This window comes from Dendrobium catenatum, unplaced genomic scaffold (assembly GCF_001605985.2).
Source record: "Dendrobium catenatum unplaced genomic scaffold, ASM160598v2 fragScaff_scaffold_186, whole genome shotgun sequence".
NCBI lineage: Eukaryota > Viridiplantae > Streptophyta > Magnoliopsida > Asparagales > Orchidaceae > Dendrobium > Dendrobium catenatum.
Genome location: NW_021318648.1, coordinates 291,789 through 314,019, shown reverse-complemented (window position 1 = coordinate 314,019; position 22,231 = coordinate 291,789). Strand labels below are relative to the sequence as shown.

General features: G+C 37.7%; 1 protein-coding gene across 6 annotated transcripts in view; it reads left to right on the top strand.

Moving 5' to 3' along the window:
- LOC110096282 overlaps window positions 1–22,231 on the top strand; it is an 88,114-nt gene that overhangs the window by 6,321 nt on the left and 59,562 nt on the right. For 4 of the 6 annotated variants that reach the window (XM_028692907.1, XM_028692906.1, XM_028692904.1 and 1 more), the window contains exons 1-5: window positions 1,819–2,328; window positions 5,962–8,125; window positions 16,889–17,087; window positions 17,199–17,258; window positions 17,884–17,988. In XM_028692907.1, the coding sequence (XP_028548740.1) occupies window positions 5,979–8,125; window positions 16,889–17,087; window positions 17,199–17,258; window positions 17,884–17,988 (2,511 nt within the window). In that variant the 5' untranslated portion in view covers window positions 1,819–2,328; window positions 5,962–5,978. Of the gene's footprint in view, window positions 1–1,818; window positions 2,329–5,961; window positions 8,126–16,888; window positions 17,088–17,198; window positions 17,259–17,883; window positions 17,989–22,231 lie in introns of those variants that run through there. The other 2 variants (XM_020822147.2, XM_028692908.1) reach the window with 2 other exon arrangements.

Here is a 22,231-nt window from a genome sequence, read left to right as displayed (position 1 = left end):
AGCTTTCAAACTCATTGAACACATCAATTACCATATTCGTTGTGCACTATTGTTTGACATCTTGCTTGCAAGATTGGCATAAATGTGACTCCTCGGTTGCCAATACTTATATATGATTTAAAGTATCTATTGGAACATCGTTGTGCATTTATTTATAATTAGAACGCATGTTCTCATTAATCAATAATGATAATTATAACATCTGGAGATTTGCTACTTATTCACTCGAATATTGTAGTTCTGTAGTCAACAATTCATGTATTTTTCATTGCTTTGCGTATCAAATCGAACTCCTATTCGTTTTATGTTGAAAGGGGTAACATTTTGATTGCATGGTCAACACAAGTGTTACTTGCTCTCATTTACAAGTTAACTTGGTTGAATATTCTAAGTCATTTGGGTTTACTCAATCTTCTTTTGCATGTATTGAGATTTTACCTTCCACTTGCTTGCTTATATGATGACATTGGACATATAGATATTATTGCATTTGTCACTGATCTTTGCTGACATGGTTAGCGTTATCACTTTGCCACATTACAAGTTTTATCGTAGACATTTAAGTTATGCTTCATGCCATTCATATATGATGTTCAAATTATAGTTTAGTTCAATCCATAGGTTCATTTTAAGTCTAAGTTCTTTGTGTCCAAAGTCTTGTTCAAGTCCTCTGTGGTCCAACTCAAGTCTTTGCTTGAGTTCAAATGTTCAAATCATGTTGGCTTAATGCTCAAATCAAGTCCAACTTGAGTTCAGGCTCATTTGTGTTCAAGTCTTTTATCAATTTACTCGAATTTTGGTTCAAGATTCATTTCAAATTCAAGTTTATTTGGGTTTGATATGAATTTCATGTTGTCCAAATGTTGTTCAAAGTAGGTTCAAGTCCCCTGTAGGTTTTTTTTTTGGGTTCAATTCAAGCCAAGTATAGTCCGTCGTTAGTGCAGATTTCGGCAGCCTCCCGGCATCCCTCTGTTTAGGGGAAACTTACGAGAAATTGGGCCTTCACACCACGTGCAATAAAGGCGTGTATGGTAGGTGTCCATAGACACCGCGGCCGTGTCTTCATTCCCACCACGTTAATAAAAGCGTGTATGAGATCTTCGAGGGTACATGTTTTAAAATATAGTGTTAGCTTTCCCCTCGCTTAAGGGTACTTATAAGTAACATGCCTCGCCGTAGGCGTTGCACCCGGTTTCCATTCCACCACGTGCAATAAAGGCGTGTGTAGACGATGTTCCGGTACAGTGCAAATGCCTAAATGGGCTTAGGTGATTACCCGTCTCGTTGAGAGCACCGCGACGCACTTCCTCCCACAATGCTAACAAAAGCGTGTATAGGTGGTCGTTTTGTCGCATTGTAAGCTTCGAGGTGGGCTCTCGGAGTTCTAAGGTAAAGAGATTATACTTTGACGACCGACGAGGGTGTTGGCACGTAGATCAAGGGGAGAGAAGAGCTTTTTTTTATAATTCTAATTAATATAATTAATTATTACTAATTATAATTATGCTTAATTAACTATATTTAGTTACAATTAATTATAAGTATTATCATTAATTAACACAATTAATTATAATTAAGTTTAATTATAATTAATTAACTTAAATTAATTATAACTAATTAATAATAATTAAAAAAGTTAATTATAATTAACTAAATTAACTTTAATTTAAATTAATTATAATCATTTAATTAAATTATTTTATTAAACTAATTATAATTAATTATAATAACTATAATTAATATTAATTATAATTAATTAAAATTAACTTTAATTAAAATCCATTAAACCATTAATCCCTCTCTCCCTCTCTCCCTCTCTCCCTCTCTCCCTCTCCCGCTTTGCTTTCTATCTGACAAGAAGGGAACGTCGTCGAGTAAGTGAAGTCGAAGAACAGCGGGGGTGCCGAAGGAGTACGCGACGGAGATAAAGTTGCCTTCACTGCAAGCGGGCTCCCGTATTGCTTCCGATCAAAATGTCGTAACTTTCGATCGTCAGGGAGGGGGCAAAGGGAGCGTCGTCGAAGTAGCAAAGTCGAACAACAACGGAGGGGCCGAAGAAGCACGCGAATGGGAGAAAGTTAACTTCACAGCGATCGAGCTCCTATTGTTGCCTCCGATCAAAGTCGTAACTTCCGATCCTATAGAAAGGGAACGTCGACGGAAGAGCGAAGTCGAACGGAAACGGAAGAGCCGAAGGAGCGTGCGAAGGGGAAGAGCGGAAAGAAAAGCACGAAGACCTTCCCCCTTTTGGCCTTTTAAGACGCGAGAGGATCGTGGGGAGCCATGTCTTCGATGTGCGAGGGTATGGCATCGAACGTAGCCAGACAGGTAACTAAAATATTTTTTTTTTGCTACCGTGTACAGGTCAACAACAGTTTAAGACTAACCGATACATTTCAAGTTCATATCGCATGAGATCTACGTATGAAGCTTTAAAGTGTTCTTTAACTCAATTTATTTAAAAAAAAAAGCTCTTAGCTTGAAAAACCTAATGTGCTTACATGAAATGTCCAAAAATATAAGAGAATGAAACGCCCTTAAGCATTTAACCATTACAATTACCATGCTTGTTTTGTAACAGTATTGAGGTTGCAACTGTGAAAATCCTTTCTCCTTGTTTTTGAATTAGCATGAAATTGTCACTAATTATTCATCTCTTGTTAATTTAAGGCTAAAGCTATTTTTACATGCTCAATAGAATTTGTTAGTTTCAAATGAAAACTGAAGTACTTGAGCCTAAACACTTAAGCATGCAACGGTAAACTTAAGTAATCAGCTTAGGAGTCAATGAGAATAATACTATTTCAAAAAAAAAAGTGAAACCTTTTAAGGCATGAACGGACATTATTCTGCTCTTGATATAACTATTAGTCCAACTACAAATTATTTTTTATCATTAACATCAACATGAGTTTAATTCCACAATAACATAGTTGTAATAGAATGGGCTATGTGAGGACATTGAATATGTAATACGTGACAGAAGCATGATAAGAAAAGTTTTACTTGATTTTTCAGTAGAATGTGATGTTAAAATAGCGAATACTTACTCTATGAAACAAGAACACTTAAATACTTTTAATAGTATAGCCGTAAATTCACAAATAGATTTCTTTTTAACTTAGAAGTAGTTTTTTCTTAATATTATAAGGTGATTCCATTAGAAAGCTTGTTTATAAATTATCAGGTCGTAGCTAAGGATGCATAACTTAGGAACATAAAAAATATAATCAAAATAACAATACTTTAATGATTAGATGGTGGAACTTGTTAATTTTTCAAGATATGTTTCTTAGAGAGGTGAATTGAAATTTAATATTTGAGTGAAATCTGATGTTGAATACAATGACTATTTGATGGAGTGAGAAGGCACAAAAGCTTACAGATAAAATGCACTTTTAAAAGTGGTAAAGTATGAATACTATTGAGGCTTATCCTTAGAGATTATAAGTAAGCTGTAAGTCTCGTAAAGGGGGTTGTTACCAAGACAAAAGCAACAATTTTTAATAAGCAATATAATATGCTAGCTATTAAAGTAGGGGAAGGAGATTTAGAACTTATGAAATGAAACCTTAAGGAAGAAATCATCTTGAAACAGCTTAATGAACAAAATAATGTGATCGATTATATATTGATCTTAAAAAGAGAAATGAAGTTAACTTTGATGAAGATGCATAGAAATAAATCTTTACATGTATGCCTATTGAGATTTTGAGAGTCACGAGTCATATTCTAGTGGTTGGATTAACAAATTTTTTTAATGGAATCTTTTAAAGGATACCCTAACTGATTGGAGAAGGAACATTTTGGTACCACTATTTGATATTCAAAGAGATGATCAAAATTGTATTATTATAGCGGAATCAGTATGAGTCAGACAATGCTTCTAGGTGCAAAAGTGTTAGAAAAATTACATCAGTATCATAGAAGCAATTTAGTTTCATATCTGGATGGTTCACCATGTATGAAAAAGATTAGAGCATAGGAGGAATCTCCATATGCTTTTATAGACTTTGAGAATGCTTATGACTGAGTATCACAAGAATTGATTTGATGTGTATGATATGTCTTGGAAGCAAAAACAAGTAAAATAGAAGAACAACGTAGGAACACAAAGATATGGCTGATTTGCTTATTTCTCCTTCAATAATAAAGCAAGATACAATTGATCTACTATTCGAGAGGTAGATCTGCTCTTTTACAAATCCTAGATGTTGCTAGGAACTCACAAGTCACATCAAATATTAGAGGGAAGAAAAACACTAGGAAAATAACTCAGCAATCTCTTTTCTAAACCATAGGCAAGCTCCCCCTTAAATTGACCTAGAACACCATAACATAATTAGAACTTTCCTAATCAGTATAACCATAATTTAAGAAACCTTTATAAATAAATTAAATCTTCCTAATCAACATAAGCATAATTTAAGAAATCTTCCTAAACAATTAAACATGATTTAGGAAACATTTCTAAACAATTAAATATATTTTAAGAAACATTTCTAAATAATAAAACACATCATAAATAGTATAAACACAATTAGGAAACATTCCTAAACAACTTCTCCCGTGACTAGGAACATTCCTAAATAATTTTCCTTAATTAAGAGCTTTCTTAAACAACTCCCTCTTGATTATGAACATTCCTAAACAGCTCCCCCTTCCAGGCTGTGGGCCCCCTAGCATATCAGTGTATTAAGTGAAATCTATCTGTGCCAAAGGTATAATGAAGTTATTTAAAATATGTTTGATAGAGTTTGTACTACTATTAGAGACAGTTGTGTGGTGCCTAAAGAGTTTTTAATTATAATAGCATTACATCAAGGCATTTTAAAGTTTGTTTATTTTTGTATTAGGAAGATGCTTATAAATAATATTCAAACTGATGTGCATTGGTTTATAATTCATGTGGATGATATAGTTTTCATTAGTAAGATAACTATTGAAATAAGTGAAATGTAGAGTAATGGAGAAAATATTTAGAAGATAAATGACTTAAAAGCAGCAGAACAAAAATTAAGTATATGATATGGAATTTTAATTGGAATTATATTAATAATTAGTGAATACTACTAAAAGATAAAATAATATATAGGTATGTTAATTTAAGTGTCTTAGATTTATTATATTGCATATAAACATGTAGATTAGGATGTACCTTTTAAATTTATTTATGGCTGGTTAAAATAAAGAAATATCTCTAGAGTATAATGCTAAGAGAATATCATTTTAACAGGTATATTTTATAAAACTGTAATTAGGCCGTATAGTTGTATGAATTGAGCATTGGCCAATAAAAAGTTACTCAGGATCAAGTTGATTGTAACATTAATGATAGTTTTAAGATGAATGTATGCCAACACTAGGAAAAATTGAGAAATGATTATATTAGAGGGATGGTGGAGGTAGCCTTTATTGAAAATAAGTCAGCGTATAATAGACTTAGGTGATTTAGATGTACATAATAAGTAGTTGAAAATGCCCCATAAGTTAGATAAATGATTGATGCCAATGGATTAGAAGTGGAGAGTAGTAGACCACAGGTTACATGGATAGAAGTTGTGCTTGCTTGGAATAGTTATCACCTCATGAAACACTTTGCTAGGACGGAGAATGAGGACTCTAAAGCCGACCCCAAATAGTTGGGATAAGGCTAAAAAAGTGGATGATAAGATGATGATGTTTTTTCAGTTGGCTAAGTTAATGAGTAATACTGAGAGCTGTATCGAAACTATCACAGATAAAACTTTTGTTTTGGCAATCAAATGTAATGCATTATGAGAACTGTATGAGAACTAAAGGCAACTCAGCATAATTAAAATATCTCTTTGCTTGTCTTAATGGACCTTATTGAAACTATTGAGATCAAACTTGTGCTTTGGTTAAAATTTTGTACAAAGTTGCTTATTTTCTATTTTTCTAGATTTCGAAAACTTAATTTTCTTGTCATCTCTTTCCCAGCATCATGGAATTTGTTTATGCATATGGAGACCAAGAGTTTGTGTTGTTCGTACCTTTTATATGACTACCGTATGATGGTCTTAACGTTGAAAATGAGCACCGACCATCTATGCAGTTCATTGCTTGGAGCACCTAGTGTTTCAATAACCAGAAGAAACTCTGGAAAACCTACCTTCTTGAGAAGAAATAAAAATGTACAGGCTCCCTTTATATTCCTATTTTTAGGTCAGCATAAACAGTGTTGCAAATATCCTAGTCTTTCACTTGTGAATGGTAAAAGTGTTGATTTTCCTTTAAGAAATACTTGTAACAGAAGTCATTTCAGAGTTAGCTGCACTAAGGAGCAGTTCCCAAGGAACTCTGTTCTAGTTAAACCTTTTGTGCCTTTGTTTAAGGATGCTTTGTTACTTGTAAGGTTCTCCATGTTTGTTGCTGTGATGTTTGCCGTTGGAATTTTCTTATGGTATGCTCAGAAAAGGGCTAAGAGGTTTGTTGAGTCCCAGCTTCTTCCTTCTGTTTGCTCCATTCTAAGTGAGTACATCCAAAGAGAAATTGATTTTGGCAAAGTTCAGAGTGTTTCACCTTTAGGCTTCACTCTCGAGGCATGCTCTATTGGGCCCCATCAGGAAGAATTTTCTTGTGGTGAGGTATCTACCATGAAAATTCGTGTCCGTCCATTTGCAAGCTTGAGGAGGGGAAAGATTGTGTTAAATGCTTTTCTATCACAGCCTAATATTCTAGTGTCACAGAAGGAGGATTTCTCCTGGTTGGGTATTCCTTCATCATCTTTTAGTGGTTTGCGTAGGCATCGTTCATTGGAAGAAGGGATAGACTATCGCACTAAAACTAGAAGACTTGCAAGAGAAGAATCAGTTGCTCGTTGGAGCAAAGAACGGGTCAAAGCAGCAAGGGAGGCTGCTGAGCAGGGTTACATAGTTCCTCAAGGAAGGTCAGATTACTTGATGAATGATGAGTCAAAGGACGATTCTTTACATTCTGGTTTTCCTCCCCAATTCAGTTCATTTAACTGCATGGATGAAAATATGTTTTGCAAGGATAATCATAGCCGATCCATTTGGGCTGAGTATGGTTTGAAGCATGCTGATATGGAGAAATCCTTTGGTGCGCGATCTGGTCATGGACAAATCTTCTGGTCGAAAATTATGCCCGAGTTTATGAGGCATAGGTTGAAAGGAATTTTTAGAACGGGAGTGTCACCAGCATCTGGCATAGCTGCCAAGAAAAGAAACCTCCAGAGAAGTGCAGCTGCTGCTCGTGCATATTTCCATGGTCCATCGAACGGGAAGACTGATGAGCCGTGTACCAATCAAAGAGTGGATTCTTCTTATGAAGGTTGTAAAGATAATAGTGCCAAGGCTATTCAATTAAGTGTGCTTGATAAACATAGCTCTGAAGATCATTCCAGGTATTTATCTACAAATAATGAGGAAATATCGCCTCCTTATAATGTTTCTGCATCTTCAATGGGTATGGGAAGGCTTGAGAAACCAACCAATATTATCCTCCACAGAGATGAAAATGTCAAAATTGATGATCCCAAACATGGTAATTTAGGTTTTAGGGAATTAGATGACCATAAATCAATATCCCGGCCATTTGCTTTGGTCAATGACAAACTTTTGTCAAGTGAGAATTTTATATCAGGTACTGGAGCTGGCAAAAGCTCTCATGAAACCGTGAAGAAGGTGAAGTCCAGTTTTTTAGGTCCACATAGTGGATATTTCCAACTGAACAAAAATAATCGTAATCAGTTGTTTAATTTCGACAATTTGTTGGATCCTGTCTTAGAAAATGCTAAGAATAGTTCAGAAGATGCAAGATGCCTTGACAATGGGGGCTTCCATCATGGATCATTTAATTTGTTGCACCACCTCATTCCAGGCTGGCTTGTAGACCTAACGTTTAACCTGTTTAGATTCAGATTACCTGAAAATCCACCTCTTTTCGATTGGCTCATTGTTCAAGCTCAAGAATTTAAGTCATACTTCTCTATAAAAGCTGCGGACATTGCTGCTGAACTAAGTGAGGAGATAGAACAAATTCATGCAAAGGGTGTTGAGAAAGTCCTTCCAATTACCCTAGATTCTGTTTATTTCAATGGGGGCACTCTTATGGTACTTGGTTACGGTGACAGGGAGCCCAGGTTTGACATTTGACTATTGATTTTCCTTTTTTATATGGTCCTGTTGTTTTCATCATTATCATCTTATTATTTATTGATGGGAAATGACTTCTTAAGACTTATTTATTCCTTCAGTTCTGCCACTTCGGAGTGATGTGTAAGCTTGCTTTTCTTATATAAATTTTATTTCAATTTATATTACCAACATAAATATGAGGGTTATTGGACGAATCTGTAGCCTTTTGAAATCTGCTTTGTAGGTCCAATAGTAGGAAATATGTTTACACGTTATGTTGTAGCTTTGAAAATTTTATAAGGATATTCCAATTTAGCAATGTCTTCTGGTTTTGGAAATTGATACACCGAGCTATAAAGTTTGATAAGAGACTCTGCATCCATCAAATTGAATTAGTAAATCTTGACCATTTAAAAACCTTTAAATAACTATTATTTACTAAGCTATAAGCCTATAAGATTAAATGTTGCTGTAGTTTTTCTTTCAAAATTTCACATCTTATTCTATTAATTTTGATATGAACCAGTAAAATGGCCCAAAAAGTATTAGCAACTTATTTATTGTAATATTTCTTATTTATTTCATCAATGTTCTTACTGCATGTATCTAGCTGATGATTTGATTTAATTTAATTTTTCTACTTCACGCAATATTTTTATGTTTTTGGCAATTTAGGCATTACTTATATGCCATAATAATTTCTTAGAATTCATCTGTACACTTAAACATTCTATTGAATCATGGATTAGATATTTTGTTTGTTGATGACCACCGACGCTGATCCTTGATCGTTCTTGGCCTAAGTGGGCCTATTGGGCTGGTCTAGGGGCGGGGTCATATGGCCACTTTCCAACTTGAGGGAGGGAGGGATTTGGGCAATATGATTTAGGTGCCGATTTGATAGATTATAGGATAATGGGATGAAATTTCTTCCAAAATCTATAAATAGGCATTATTTCTACATATTTAAGATAGGATTCTTGATAGAGAGAATTCTTGGGTAAGATACAATTTTAGAGTTTCAATTGCTGCTTGGAAGCATCAACTAGTTGTCTCTAGTTTTTGTTCATTCAGTCTTCATCACTACTTCAGTCTTTTGGTCTCTACTCCTTTTAGAGCGATCGCTTTAACTATCCTTAGTCGTGTGACATTTGATTCCTGATGCCCATTATTGCCTAATGGCCTATTTTCAATGCCTACCGTCGCCACATGTTCAACATTGCCTTCATCTGATGGCCACCATTAAGGAATATTTGTTTGTTCAACTCCAAAAATTTTGAACTTACTCCACCCCCATCGGATGAGATGCCCCTTATGATTAATGTTTCATTAAATTATTTTTAGTTGTGTTAGGTCCCGTGATTTTTGCCTTTTTCCTATTTCCATGTCAAAAATGTTTTTTTTTTGCAAGTTGCATTTAACTCGACTAATTTTGTGTGAAACTTTTGTTTAAAGCTAAGTCAATAAATCATGTCTACAACTGCAAATATTCTAACACATAACAATAGTTATAGATGTTTTTGTTTGAAATGTTTCACATGTATACTTATGAGTATGTTTTATATGTTATATCTCTCCCTCCATATCCATGTTCTACATTTTCAAGATTTCTCATATGTCTAGTTGTCACGACCCGGCTTTAAAGCTCGAATTAGCAAAGGTGAAATAGACGGTCGGACAAGTTTAAAATTTCATCCACCAAATTTTTTTTAATACTAACTATTCTAATACACTGAAAGAGTCACTACAACCTCAAATACATTTTAATGAATAGAATGTTATAACTATTTCAACAATGACTTTCTTTCAGAGTGTCACGCCTAAGATAAATGTTTTCTCCCCTTCCACTCATTTACATTTTTTGAAGAATATCTATATACATTTGCAACATATGGGCAAGTTATAACACAAAACAATGAGTACATTAGTAAAATTTAAGTTGGATGGTTGAAGTGGAGGAATGCTTCGGACTTATTGTGTGATAGAAAAGTCCACCTCAAACTTAAGTGAAAATTCTATAAAATGATGGTGAGACCAATGCTTTATGGTGCAGAATGTTGGTCATTAAAAGAGAAGCATAATATTAAGTTAAATGTTGCAGAGATGAGGATGCTCAGGTGGATGAGTGGCTTTACTCTTAGAGACATGATATGAAATGGGCATATACGTGAAAAGGTTGGAATAGCTCCAGTGAAAGATAAGATTAAAGAGAGTCACCTTAGATGGTTTGGTAATATAAAACGATAGCTTCCCGATGACCTAGTTAGGAAAGTGTTATGCCGCCGGCCCCTCGGCGGCCCAAGAGGGGCCGGCTGGACCGATCCTCTTCTATTCTAGGCGGGCCAGGGGGGGTGTGGAAACCAGAGCAGGAAGAGGGGGCGGCAGCCCTTGAAACCAGAGCAGAAAGAGGGGGGCGGCAGCCCTTGTGGGACCAAGCATTTATTGTAATGAGCTTTAGGAGGGAAATTTTGAATCAGGGGCTGTTTAGGGATTTTTAATTAATCCTTTTTTGCTTTAATTAGGAGTTTAGGGAGGGGGGAGTTACGTTTTCATCTTGAATTTGAATGACAATTTGAGATCTAGGGTTTTCTTTGTTTTGGGCTCTTGGCATCGCCGGAGATTGGAGAGTTGTTCTTCCTCTCGGATTGAAGAACAATTGTATCTTTGTTGTTTTCATTCTTCTACTAGTGGAATACAAGTTATTGTTTGGTTTTCTCCCAGATTTTCATCTGTTTTCCTCTGTTTTTGTGTTGTTTTCTCCTGTAAACAGCAGAAATTCTGCTGTTTGCTCATCCGTTTTGCTTAGGTTTGCTTGCGAACTCAAGTATTACCTTAGGGTTACTTGCGGACTCTAAGTATTTCCTATCAAATTGGTATCAGAGCATCGATTTGGAACCTTAGGCGGCTGAAATTCTGAATTTTCAGTGAGCTTTTGGCTTCCGTAAGTGAATTACGTGAGATCCGTGGGAAAGAACGATGGCCGGAAAGAAGGTTGAGGTATTGGAAGGCGAATTGGGACAGTCAAAATCAGAATTGGAGGGGAATTTTTTTATTTTCAAAATCAAATCACCTCCAACAATGAAAGATTGGAAGGGAAGTTCACGGTTAGGGAAGAAATGATGAAGAAATTACTTGAAATGAAGACCAATCCGGCTACATCGGAAGTAAGAGAGACCACCGACGACCATGGCATGGGAGGAAATCCGAACCCGTTGCGGGGGAGGAGGAATTCGGAGGTGGAGATCCTGGAGGAGGAGAACGACATGCCCCATCTAGAACCGCTTTCTAGAGAAGAGATGAGTAGGGGATACGACAAAAGGGAGGCTGATTTTGTCCGAAGAAGGGAAGAATTTCCTCGCCGGGGTGCTGAATTTGAAAGAATCCAGCGACAAGGTGCTGATTTTGAAAGGGGAAGAGAGGAATTTCATTGCCGAGATGCTGAATTTGAAAGAATTCAGCGTCGAGGGGCTAATTTTGAAGGAAAAAGGGAGGAAAGTCATCGCCGAGGTGCTGAATTTGAAAGAATTCAGCGTCGAGGGGCTGATTTTGAAGGAAGAAGGGAGGAATTTCTTGTCGAGGTGCTAAATTTGAAGGAATTCAGCGTCAAGGTGATGATTTTGAAGGAAAAAGGGGAGAGTTTGAAGAGGGGTTCGAGTATAATCACCGGAGGGAAGATCATGATAGTTGGGGAGCATCTCATCTTCGAGGAATGGGAGGCTATGGAGGATTCAAGGGAAACGGGGGAGACCCACGGGCCACGGTTGAGGAAGCTGAAGATGCCCGTCTTTGAGGGGGAAGATGGCCATGGCTGGATCTACAAGGTTGAGCGTTACTTCGCTGTCAACGGGTTGACAAAGGAAGAAAAGCTGACGGCGGCAGGATTGTGTTTAGAAGGAAAAGCTTTGGCCTGGTATCAGTGGCGTGATAGGAGGGAGCCCATCCGATGCTGGAGAGAGTTCAATGATTGCTTATTGGAGCGTTTCCGAGCCGATGGGGGAGGAGACTTCTATGAGCAATTCTTTGCCTTGACTTAGGAGGGGATCGTGGAAAACTACCGGGACAAGTTTGAGTACTTGACTAGCAGACTGGATCAAATTTCGGAGTCGGCCCTGGAAGAAAATTTCATGAAGGGGTTGAAACTGGAGATAAGAACAGCTGTTAGAGTGTTGGAGCCAAGGAATCTAGGCAAGGCCATGGAGCTGGCCCAGTTGGTGGAAGATCAAAAGAAGTCTGAAAGAGGGACTCGGGGAAACTATTTAGGGGGAATGTACAGGATGACGACCACTGTCTTACCAGCAAAAGGGGCAGGCCCTGGAAGCCTGAAGGAAGTACCCAAGGAGAAGATTGGAGGAGGAGGAAACGGTGAAAATTTCAAAAGGCTAACTGAGAAGGAGGTATAGGAGAAGAGGAGCAAGGGGTTGTGTTTCAGGTGTGATGAGAAATACATGCCAGAGCATAGGTGCAATGATCGAACTCTTCAGTTTCTCACCGTCTGTGATGACGAGGAAACTGAAGAGGGAGGTGGAAGCGGGATAGAGACGGAGGAAGAAGAGAAGATGCATCTGGATATGATAGAAGTCTCCCTGAATTCAGTAGTGGGATTTACTCCAAATCACACTATGAAAGTGAAGGGAACGATAGCTGACAAGGAGGTAGTGGTGCTAATAGATAGTGGAGCAACCCACAATTTCATTTTCACCCAGATAATTGATCTACTTGGAATGGAATTAGTGGACACTAGAGGATATGTGATGATGATGGGGACGGGGAAAGTGGAAATGGACAGAGGTGTATGTAAGGGAGTATTGCTGATGATTCAGGGGATCCAGGTGAGGGATGACTTCCTTCCCTTGGAGTTGGGAAGCACAGACGTTATATTGGGGATGAAATGGTTGCAGTCCTTAGGAGATACTAAGGTAAATTGGGGAACATTGAAGATGGAGCTGATGATTGAGGGGAAGAAGAGGGTAATTCAAGGAGATACAAGGCTAGCTAAGAATGGAGTATCACTCAAGTCTATGATGAGAACCATAGAAGAAGTGGGAGGATGATACTTGGTGGAGATGCATCGCCTGGAGGGAGTCAGACTGGAGGAGGAGGGGAACATTCCCTCTTCAGTGCAGCCACTCATACAACAATTCAGTGAGGCGTTTCAACCTCCCCAGGGCTTGCCACCACACAGAGAGTCGGAACATGCCATCACCTTGAAGGAGGGGGAGACACCTATCAGCTTTTGTCCTTATCGCTACCCCAGATTCAGAAGGATGAGATTGAAAAGTTGATCCGAAAGATGTTGGAATCGGGAATCATCAGGCCAAGTGTGAGTCCTTTCTCCAGTCCAGTCCTCCTGGTAAAAAAGAAGGATGAGAACTGGCGTTTCTGTGTGGACTATAGAGCTTTGAACAAGGGGACAGTGCCAGATAAGTTTTCAATTCCAGTTATTGATGAGCTCTTGGATGAGCTTTATGGGGCAGTGATTTTTTCTAAGCTGGAATTAAAATCGGGGTACCGCCAGATTCGTATGAAGGAGGCAGATGTGCCAAAGACATCGTTTAGAACACATGAAGGGCATTATGAGTTTTTGGTAATACCCTTTGGCTTAACTAATGCTATTACTACTTTTCAGTCTTTGATGAACAGAGTGTTCAAGCCGTACCTTAGGAAGTTTGTCCTAGTATTTTTTTATGACATTCTAGTATACAACAAGATATTGGAGGAGCATTTGGATCACTTGAGGGTGGTTTTGGGAGTACTACAGGAGCACAAGTTGAAAGTAAACTTGAAGAAATGTAGCTTTGCCCAGGCTAGTGTGGAGTACTTGGGACACGTGGTGTCCCAAGAGGGAGTAGTGATAGATCTCACTAAAATTGAGGTAATGCAGAAGTGGCCGATGCCTAGGAACATAAGGGAGTTGAGGAGGTTCCTGGGGTTGACGGGGTACTACAGACGATTTGTGAAGGGATACAGTGCTATTGCGTGGCCTTTGATTAAGCAACTAAAGAAGGATAATTTTTTATGGAGAGAGGCATCAACCCAGGCTTTCCAGAAGCCGAAGGAAGACATGACTACAGTTCCAGTGTTAGCGCTTCCGGATTTTAACCAGATCTTTATAGTAGAGACTGATGCGTCAGGATATGGGCTGGGGGCAGTATTGATGCAGAACCACAGGCCAATAACATACTTCAGTCAAATGCTGTCAGCCAAAGCTAGATTGAAGTCAGTATATGAGAGGGAGCTAATGGCCATTGTCTTGGCTATTCAGAAGTGGCGGCCTTATCTTTTGGGAAGGCATTTCATTGTAAGGACTGATCATAGAAGTTTGAAATATCTGTTAGAGCAAAGGATGGTGACCGAGGAGCATCAGAGGTGGTTATCCAAATTACTAGGCTATGATTTTGAGATCCAATACAAGCCTGATTTGGAAAATAAAGCAGCCGACGCTTTATCGAGATGTGTTAGGGAGCTTCAGGAATTAGCTGTGTCAGTTCTATTGATGGTAGATTGGGGGGCCACCCCACACCTAGTGCATTATGAGAAGAGGAAGTACATTGGTTTCTTTAGTAGAGCAGTACCTGGAGGAAAGGGATAAGGTGCTGAAAGAGCTAAAGAAACATTTGCTGAGAGCACATTAGATCATGAAGAGGCATGCGGAATCACATAGGAGGGACATGCAGTTTGAAGTGGGGGAGAAGTTATTCCTAAAACTACGACCATACAGGCAGAGGATAGTGGCGAAGAGGAGGAATGAGAAATTGGTACCAAGGTGCTTCGACCCCTATGAAGTGTTGGATAAGATCGGAGCAGTGGCGTACCGACTGAAGTTGCCCCCATTAGCTACCATTCATCCAGTTTTTCATGTATCACAGTCGAGGAAAGCTATTGGCGAGCATGCAGCTAGTACGGATTTACCAGTGACACTGACTGAGGAATTGGAAGTGATACTAGAGCCACAGGAGTTTATAGGAGAGATCTGATAAAGAAGGCAACAAAGAAGTGCTGATTAAATGGAGGGGCCTTTCCGATTTCGAGGCTACTTGGGAGCCAATGGAAAGAATGAAAGAGCAATTCCCTTCCTTTCACCTTGAGGACAAGGTGAGTCTTTGGGAGGGGAGTATTGTTATGCCGTCGGCCCAGGAGGGGCCGGCTGGACCGGTCCAGCATGGATCGGTCCTCTTCTATTCTAGGCGGGCCAGGGGGGGTGTGGAAACCAGAGCAGGAAGAGGGGGCGGCAGCCCTTGTGAGTCCAAGCATTTATTGTAATGAGCTTTAGGAGGGAAATTTTGAATCAAGGGGCTGTTTAGAGATTTTTAATTAATCATTTTTGCTTTAATTTTTATTTCATATTTTTTGTGATTCGTGGGGGGGGGGGGGGGGGGGGAGGGTTTTCTTTGGTTTGAGCTCTTGGCATTGCCGGAGATTGGAGAGTTGTTCTTCCTCTCGGATGAAGAACAATTGTATCTTTGCTGTTTTCATTCTTCTACTAGTGGAATACAAGTGTTTGTTTGGTTTTCTCCCAGATTTTCATCTGTTTTTGTGCTGTTTTCTGCTGTAAACAGCAGAATTTGTGCTGTTTGCTCTTCCGTTTTGCTTAGGTTTGCTTGCGAACTCAAGTATTACCTTAGGGTTACTTGCGGACTCAAGTATTTCCTATCAGAAAGTAGATGTATTAGATTTGACTTATGTTAAGAAAGGTAGAGGCAAACCTAAAAGATTTGGTTAGAAAATATTAGAAACGACCTTTCTTTATTAGTTTAAATGAGAATTTGACTCTTAATTGGACACAGTTGAGAAAAAGGATTTATGCAGCAGACCCTACATAGTGGGATAAAGGCTTATTGTTGTTGTTGTTGTTGTTGTTGGACTAGTTTCTTTGCCCTAATTTGTCCATGATGTGGGAACCCTTACCTATTTAACTTAGCACCCGGGCACCGATGCAGCGGCTCTTGCACACTTGTCGCTGTATTCAGGCCGTACAACGGGTCACTTCTATGGAATGCCCTATCATTAGTACAATGTATTAAAAGATTTATGTCATGATTATTTGACAAGTTTTACGTTGGTTGTCGACTATCTAACGCAACCCTCTACTTTTTTTTTATCCAGGACTTGGTACCTGACAACGACAGTGTTAATAATATTTAAATTTTATAAAAAATAAAAATTCTTACCTTCTCCCCCACACGTGAATCTTGCTCATGCCCCCTTGCTTGAGCGTACCTTCCCTCTTATCGAGCTCGTGTTCGTTCTTTCACTCTTGTCGCCATAGGCTGTAAGACGCACAACTTTGCCTCTCCCATGCTCGCTCGTCCTCGCACCAATCTTCTTCTCGGGTTTCCTTCATATCTCGCTAATTTATAGGGGAGAAATTTTTTTGTCTTCTTGTGAAACCAAGCGATTGAACGCCATTGATGTTTGTTTGTTCAAGTTTTTTATCTTCGTCGACCTCAAGCAATGGGAGCGGCATCAGGATATTACACTAGAACAATATTATATTATGACAACATGCCAATCCTTCACAGTTCCTGTATCCTTCTCTAAAAAATCTTAATGTTTGCTACTGGCTCACCTGTGAAGCTTAATTTGTATAATAGTAACTTTGAAAGATTCTCTTGCGATGTTTTTATTTATTTATTTATTTTGAATATAAATTCAACTACTTAAAGTTAATTTTTTGAAACGTAGCCTTAGATATTGTCAAACAACATATTCTTTCTTTTTAGTGTTGAAATCGTCTATTTTGTATGGTGTTTGCTTTGTTCTTTTTGTAGGGAAATGTTGAATGCTAATGGGTATGCAAAGTTTCAAAACCAATACAGTCGTGTTCATGTGCAACTGAGTGGGGACTGTGTAGGATGGAGAACCGACAACACTTCTTATAATGGAGGGCAGCTCACAACACTTGTTTATGTCGATACAACTGAACAGAAATGGCATGCCAACTTGAAGATCTCAAGCCTCTTTGCTCCTGTAATGAAATAAATTTATTGAATTAGCTTGTATTTGATTGCTTTCTATGCAACTTTTGGCTCTTCCAAGGTTTTCTTTGTAGTTGATGGAGCGCTTCGTGACATTGTGCAGCTATTTGAGAGGATTTTTGATATTCCGATCATTTGGTATCAAGGAAGAGCTACCGGTGAGGTGGTTGTCTAGACTTTTAACTTTTCACCATAAGCTCCTCAATTATTGACATGTTAATTTTAGCTCAAATGGGGATATGGTTGAGAAATACTGCAGCATAAATAGCAAAACGTCAAGTATGATAGATCATTTTCAAAAGCTAGTAGAAAACCATTGTGCTTACTTTGGTCTTGTGTATAATAATCTTTTTACATATAATTCTTAGGTTTGAAAGGCGACTCTTAAAATTGTGGTATGCTAACCCTGGATTTCTTGCAAAATCTGGCTTTGCGACTCAAAATGTGACAAAGATTAGTAATCTAAGTTCTGCAAATATTTTTATTTATTGTTTTCTCTGAAGTACTTGGTTCATGATAATTAATTATAGATATATTGTTAGAGGGAAATGTTATCTTAAATGATCATGTAGGATTTGATTATATAATAAATTTAAACTTAAAAAGGCAAGAAATGCTTAAATTAATCTACTTTTGTACTTCAGATCATGTAATAATCAATGTAACACAGCACACTTTATATTTGTCTTTTTAAATAAAACTTTAATGCTTGTTGAAAAAACATTTTTTTGGGAGGATTATCAGATCATTTTTATCTGAAATATTGATTTACCTTTTTAATCTCTCAGGTTCACCTTTGCATGTCAACAGGAGATACTTTTCCTAATATTCATGGACAACTTGAAGTGACTGGTCTGTCTTTCCAGATATATGATGCTCCTTCTATTTTCTCGGTACGTTGTATGGTCATTATGTTCACATATGAAGCTCATTTTCTGGCAGTTATTTTTGTGTTTAAGCTTTTCATATTTGTGGTAAGATGAAATAGTTGGTGGTTCACTTTCTTCGTGCAGGAAAATCTTGGGTAACATTTCATACTATTCTTAGCAGCAGAAAAAACATTGTTTTATAAAAAAAAATTTGAGATAGTTTTCTATCCTTAAAAAAAAAAAAATGTTGTTGCCATATTGGCATAGATAGGCTTAGAGAACTCCAACTAGATTGTCTAAATCATGATAGCCTTCATTGATATAATTGTCTACTCATGCCTTTGTTTTTTTTTTTGGATTTTGTTGTTATTAATTTGATTATTTTTTATCCATGTCCTCCTTTTTATGTATATGAGGACTATGCCTCTAGTAGTAAATGATAGTTGAATCACACTAACGATTGCTCCCATCTAAATTTTGGATACCCTCCATCCATATCAAATTGCTTGTTTTAAGGGTGTTGTGTGTATCCTTCAGATCCAAATTATGCATCTGATCCCACCTTCAAGCTTTGGTCATCTGGTTCATGACTTTCTGCGAGATATCAAGTTTAGTTTTTTGTGCTAGGTATCAATGTTCCTTCTTCTTCCTCTTCCCTTTATCTAGACTTTCAGTTTCATCTCCCTACTTCATTCGAGCTTTTGAGGTCATGCTTTTTAATCTTTTGATATCTCACCAATTTGAGTAGGGAAGACTGAAAAATAAAATTGAAGAATGGAGAGGTGATAAAGCCTAGATAGAGAGGAGAAAGTATGATGGAGAAGAGGTATTTGAAAGCCTTATGAAGGGATGAAGAAGAAGAAGAAACGCTAATACTGGAACAAAACACAAAGCTTGGAGTTAATCTGTGCACACAATTTTTTATTTAGAGGACCACACAGCAGCATTGAATCAAGCAATATCTAGGTCGCATTTATGTTGAGATGGGCACGGGTACAAGACTTCAAAAGCCTTTCTAACTTAAGTAATAAACAACAAGTTAAAAATATAAGTTAACATGTGAAAGAAAATAGAGAACCAAGCAGGAGTCCTCTAAGCCTATGATGATACAAGATCAACTGTTCTTCAATGTACAGAATCATTGTAATAACTTAGTATTGTGTAATAGTTTTCTTTTCTTTTTTAAGCAGTTGTGATGGCTTTTTCCTTATTTATGTATTGTTTCCTTTATTTTAGTTTGAATTTTGTTCCTATCTACTATTCAAATACCTCACTGGGGCTTTAATTAGTTCAGTTAACTACCTTACCCTTTTAGCACGGATAATAGCACTAGCGTTTGTATGCCCTTGAAATTTTCTATAAAATGCTTGTTTAGGCAAAATTTCGTAGCTAGGATTGTTTTGCCTGTTACAAGGTTCTTGTTGTCATTACAGAACAATGCTGCATTGTGATGCGGGCAAAAAAATATAGGAGTGCCTATACCCTTCGCCCACAAGTAAAGAGACTGATAAAGAGAACGAAAATGATTAAAGACGAGAAAAGGAAGAACAAACTCTTACATTTCAAATAAAATGTAAAAAGAAGAAATTAAAAGACTACAAACGACGATTTAACAAACTCGACTCACAATTAAAAGATACCCTAAAATTGCTTCACTTAGAAAAGAAGGATACAGGTGGAGTGACACTTGCGGAGAGACGAAAGAGGTTAGAAGCCCGAGAAGAAAGGTTGGAAAGAGCCCGCAGGATTTTCAGAGGGGATGAGAAAGAAGGGTGGAAAGAGCCCGCAGGATTTCCGAAGCAAACCCGCAGGTTATAGCTTTTCCAAAAATAATATATCATTCCTTTTTTTTAAATATTACAAATCCTCCCATATTTATAGGTATGAAAGAGGAATACCAAGAGACACCTACTAAATTCCCATAGGAATTTTAAACATCACATAGCATTAAAACACCTAAAAAACATCCCAAGCCAAGGAACCGAAGAGGCATCCACGGGAACCAAGGGGCATGGTTACGAGAAAGAGCCCAGGCACGGGAAAACTAGCAGCCGGCCGGAATCCAAGGGGGCAAATGCACAAAATACTAAAGGCCATGGTGGAAGCCAAGGAGCCACCTCATGGGAAAAGTAAATCTTGGAATTCCAAAGGCCGGTTTGGAATTCCAAGAGACAAACATGATTACTAACATAAAAAGCATAAAAAGAACATTTAATATAAGATAACTATGAGCTAAAATCATAGCTAATAATGAGCTAACCCTTTGTTCAATAAGTGAACTAAAGACCATCTCATAAATGAGCTAAAATTTCAGCTCAATTGATTGAGCTTGTAAACTCGAGGGAAGCCAAAATTGATTTATTTTGGACATGAGTTGACCCTCCCTTTGTCTACATCAGATTTTCCCCTTCTTGAGGACTCAGCTCCCGATGAGTCAGTTCTGGTTGTCTTCCGAAGAGGAGAAGACGGAGCATCCAATTCATTAATCAGGTCTTCATATTTCTGCACGATCTCATCTCGTTCTTTTAGAAATTTATCTTGTAAACGCTTCTTTTTCTTGAAGTACCTTTCTGTATGTATGTGCATCCATGATTGAAGTTTGTATAGTTCATACTTCAGAGAATTTGCTGACTTTGATGGAATCCACCTATCCATAGGATCTTTAATTTCTTCAGGTTTGCTTTCTTCTGTCTTTTTATCTCTTTTCATTTTTTTGATGCTCAAACAAGACTAAAAAAAAGACTCAAAGAAAGATTCAAAAGACTCAACCTAAACTTAGACTCACAATTCTTTTAGAGACTCAACAAGACTCACAACAAAACGACTTGACTTGTAAAATAAAATTTGACAAACTACAACTTGACAAATCATAAACTTAGGACTTCCTAACTTGCTCTGATACCAAATGATGCGGGCAAAAAAATATAGGGGTGCTTATACCCTTCGCCCACAAGTAAAGAGACTGATAAAGAGAACGAAAATGACTAAAGACGAGAAAATGAAGAACAAACTCTTACATTTCAAATAAAATGTAAAAAGAAGAAATTAAAAGACTACAAACGACGATTTAACAAACTCGACTCGCAATTAAAAGACACCCTAAAATTGCTTCACTTAGAGAAGAAGGATACAGGTGGAGTGACACTTGCGGAGAGACGAAAGAGGTTAGAAGCCCGAGAAGAAAGGTTGGAAAGAACTCGCAGGATTTCCGGAGGGGATGAGAAAGAAAGGTGGAAAGAGCCCGCAGGATTTCCGAAGCAAACCCGCAGGTTATAGCTTTTTCAAAAATAATATATCATTCCTTTTTTTAAACATTACAAATCCTCCCATATTTATAGGTATGAAAGAGGAATACTAAGAGACACCTAATAAATTCCCATAGGAATTCTAAACATCACATAGAATTAAAACACCTAAAAAAACATCCCAAGCCAAGGAACCGAAGAGGTCCACGGGAACTAAGGAGACCGCCCGGGACCAAGGGGCACGGTCACGGGAAAACCAGCAGCCGGTCGGAATCCAAGGGGGCAAATGCACAAAATACTAAAGGCCATGGAGGAAGCCAAGGAGCCACCTCATGGGAAAAGTAAATCTTGGAATTCCAAAGGCTGGTTTGGAATTCCAAGAGACAAACATGATTACTAACATAAAAAGCATAAAAAGAACATTTAATATAAGATAACTATGAGCTAAAATCATAGCTAATAATGAGCTAACCCTTTGTTCAATAAGTGAACTAAAGACCAGCTCATAAATGAGCTAAAATTTCAGCTTAATTGATTGAGCTTGTAAACTTGAGGGAAGCCAAAATTGATTTATTTTGGACATGAGTTGACCCCCCTTTGTCTACATCACATTGCCATGGTATGTGATAAGAAATACTTGAGTTCGCAAGTAATCCAAGAGGAAATACTTGAGTTCGCAAGCAACGCTAGCAATAATTGGCCAAAACAGCAAGAAAAACAAGAAAATATGGAGGAAATCTATTTAAAAATGATAGATTGCAAATATAGAAACAAAGCAAAACAAACTTCAAGCAAGATACAATTGATCCTCAATTCGAGAGGAGGATCGTCTCTCCCAATCTCTAGATTTTGGATCTAGAGCCCAAGACACTAAGAAGACTCCAAGAGAACAACTCCAAATCAAGAATGCCCTAACCCTAGTCTCTCATGTTCTTTAAATACCATCCTTCCTAATATAAATTAATTTCAAATTGCCCTCCTCATGCTTAAACCCCTCTCTCTCTCTCTCTCTCTCTCTCTCT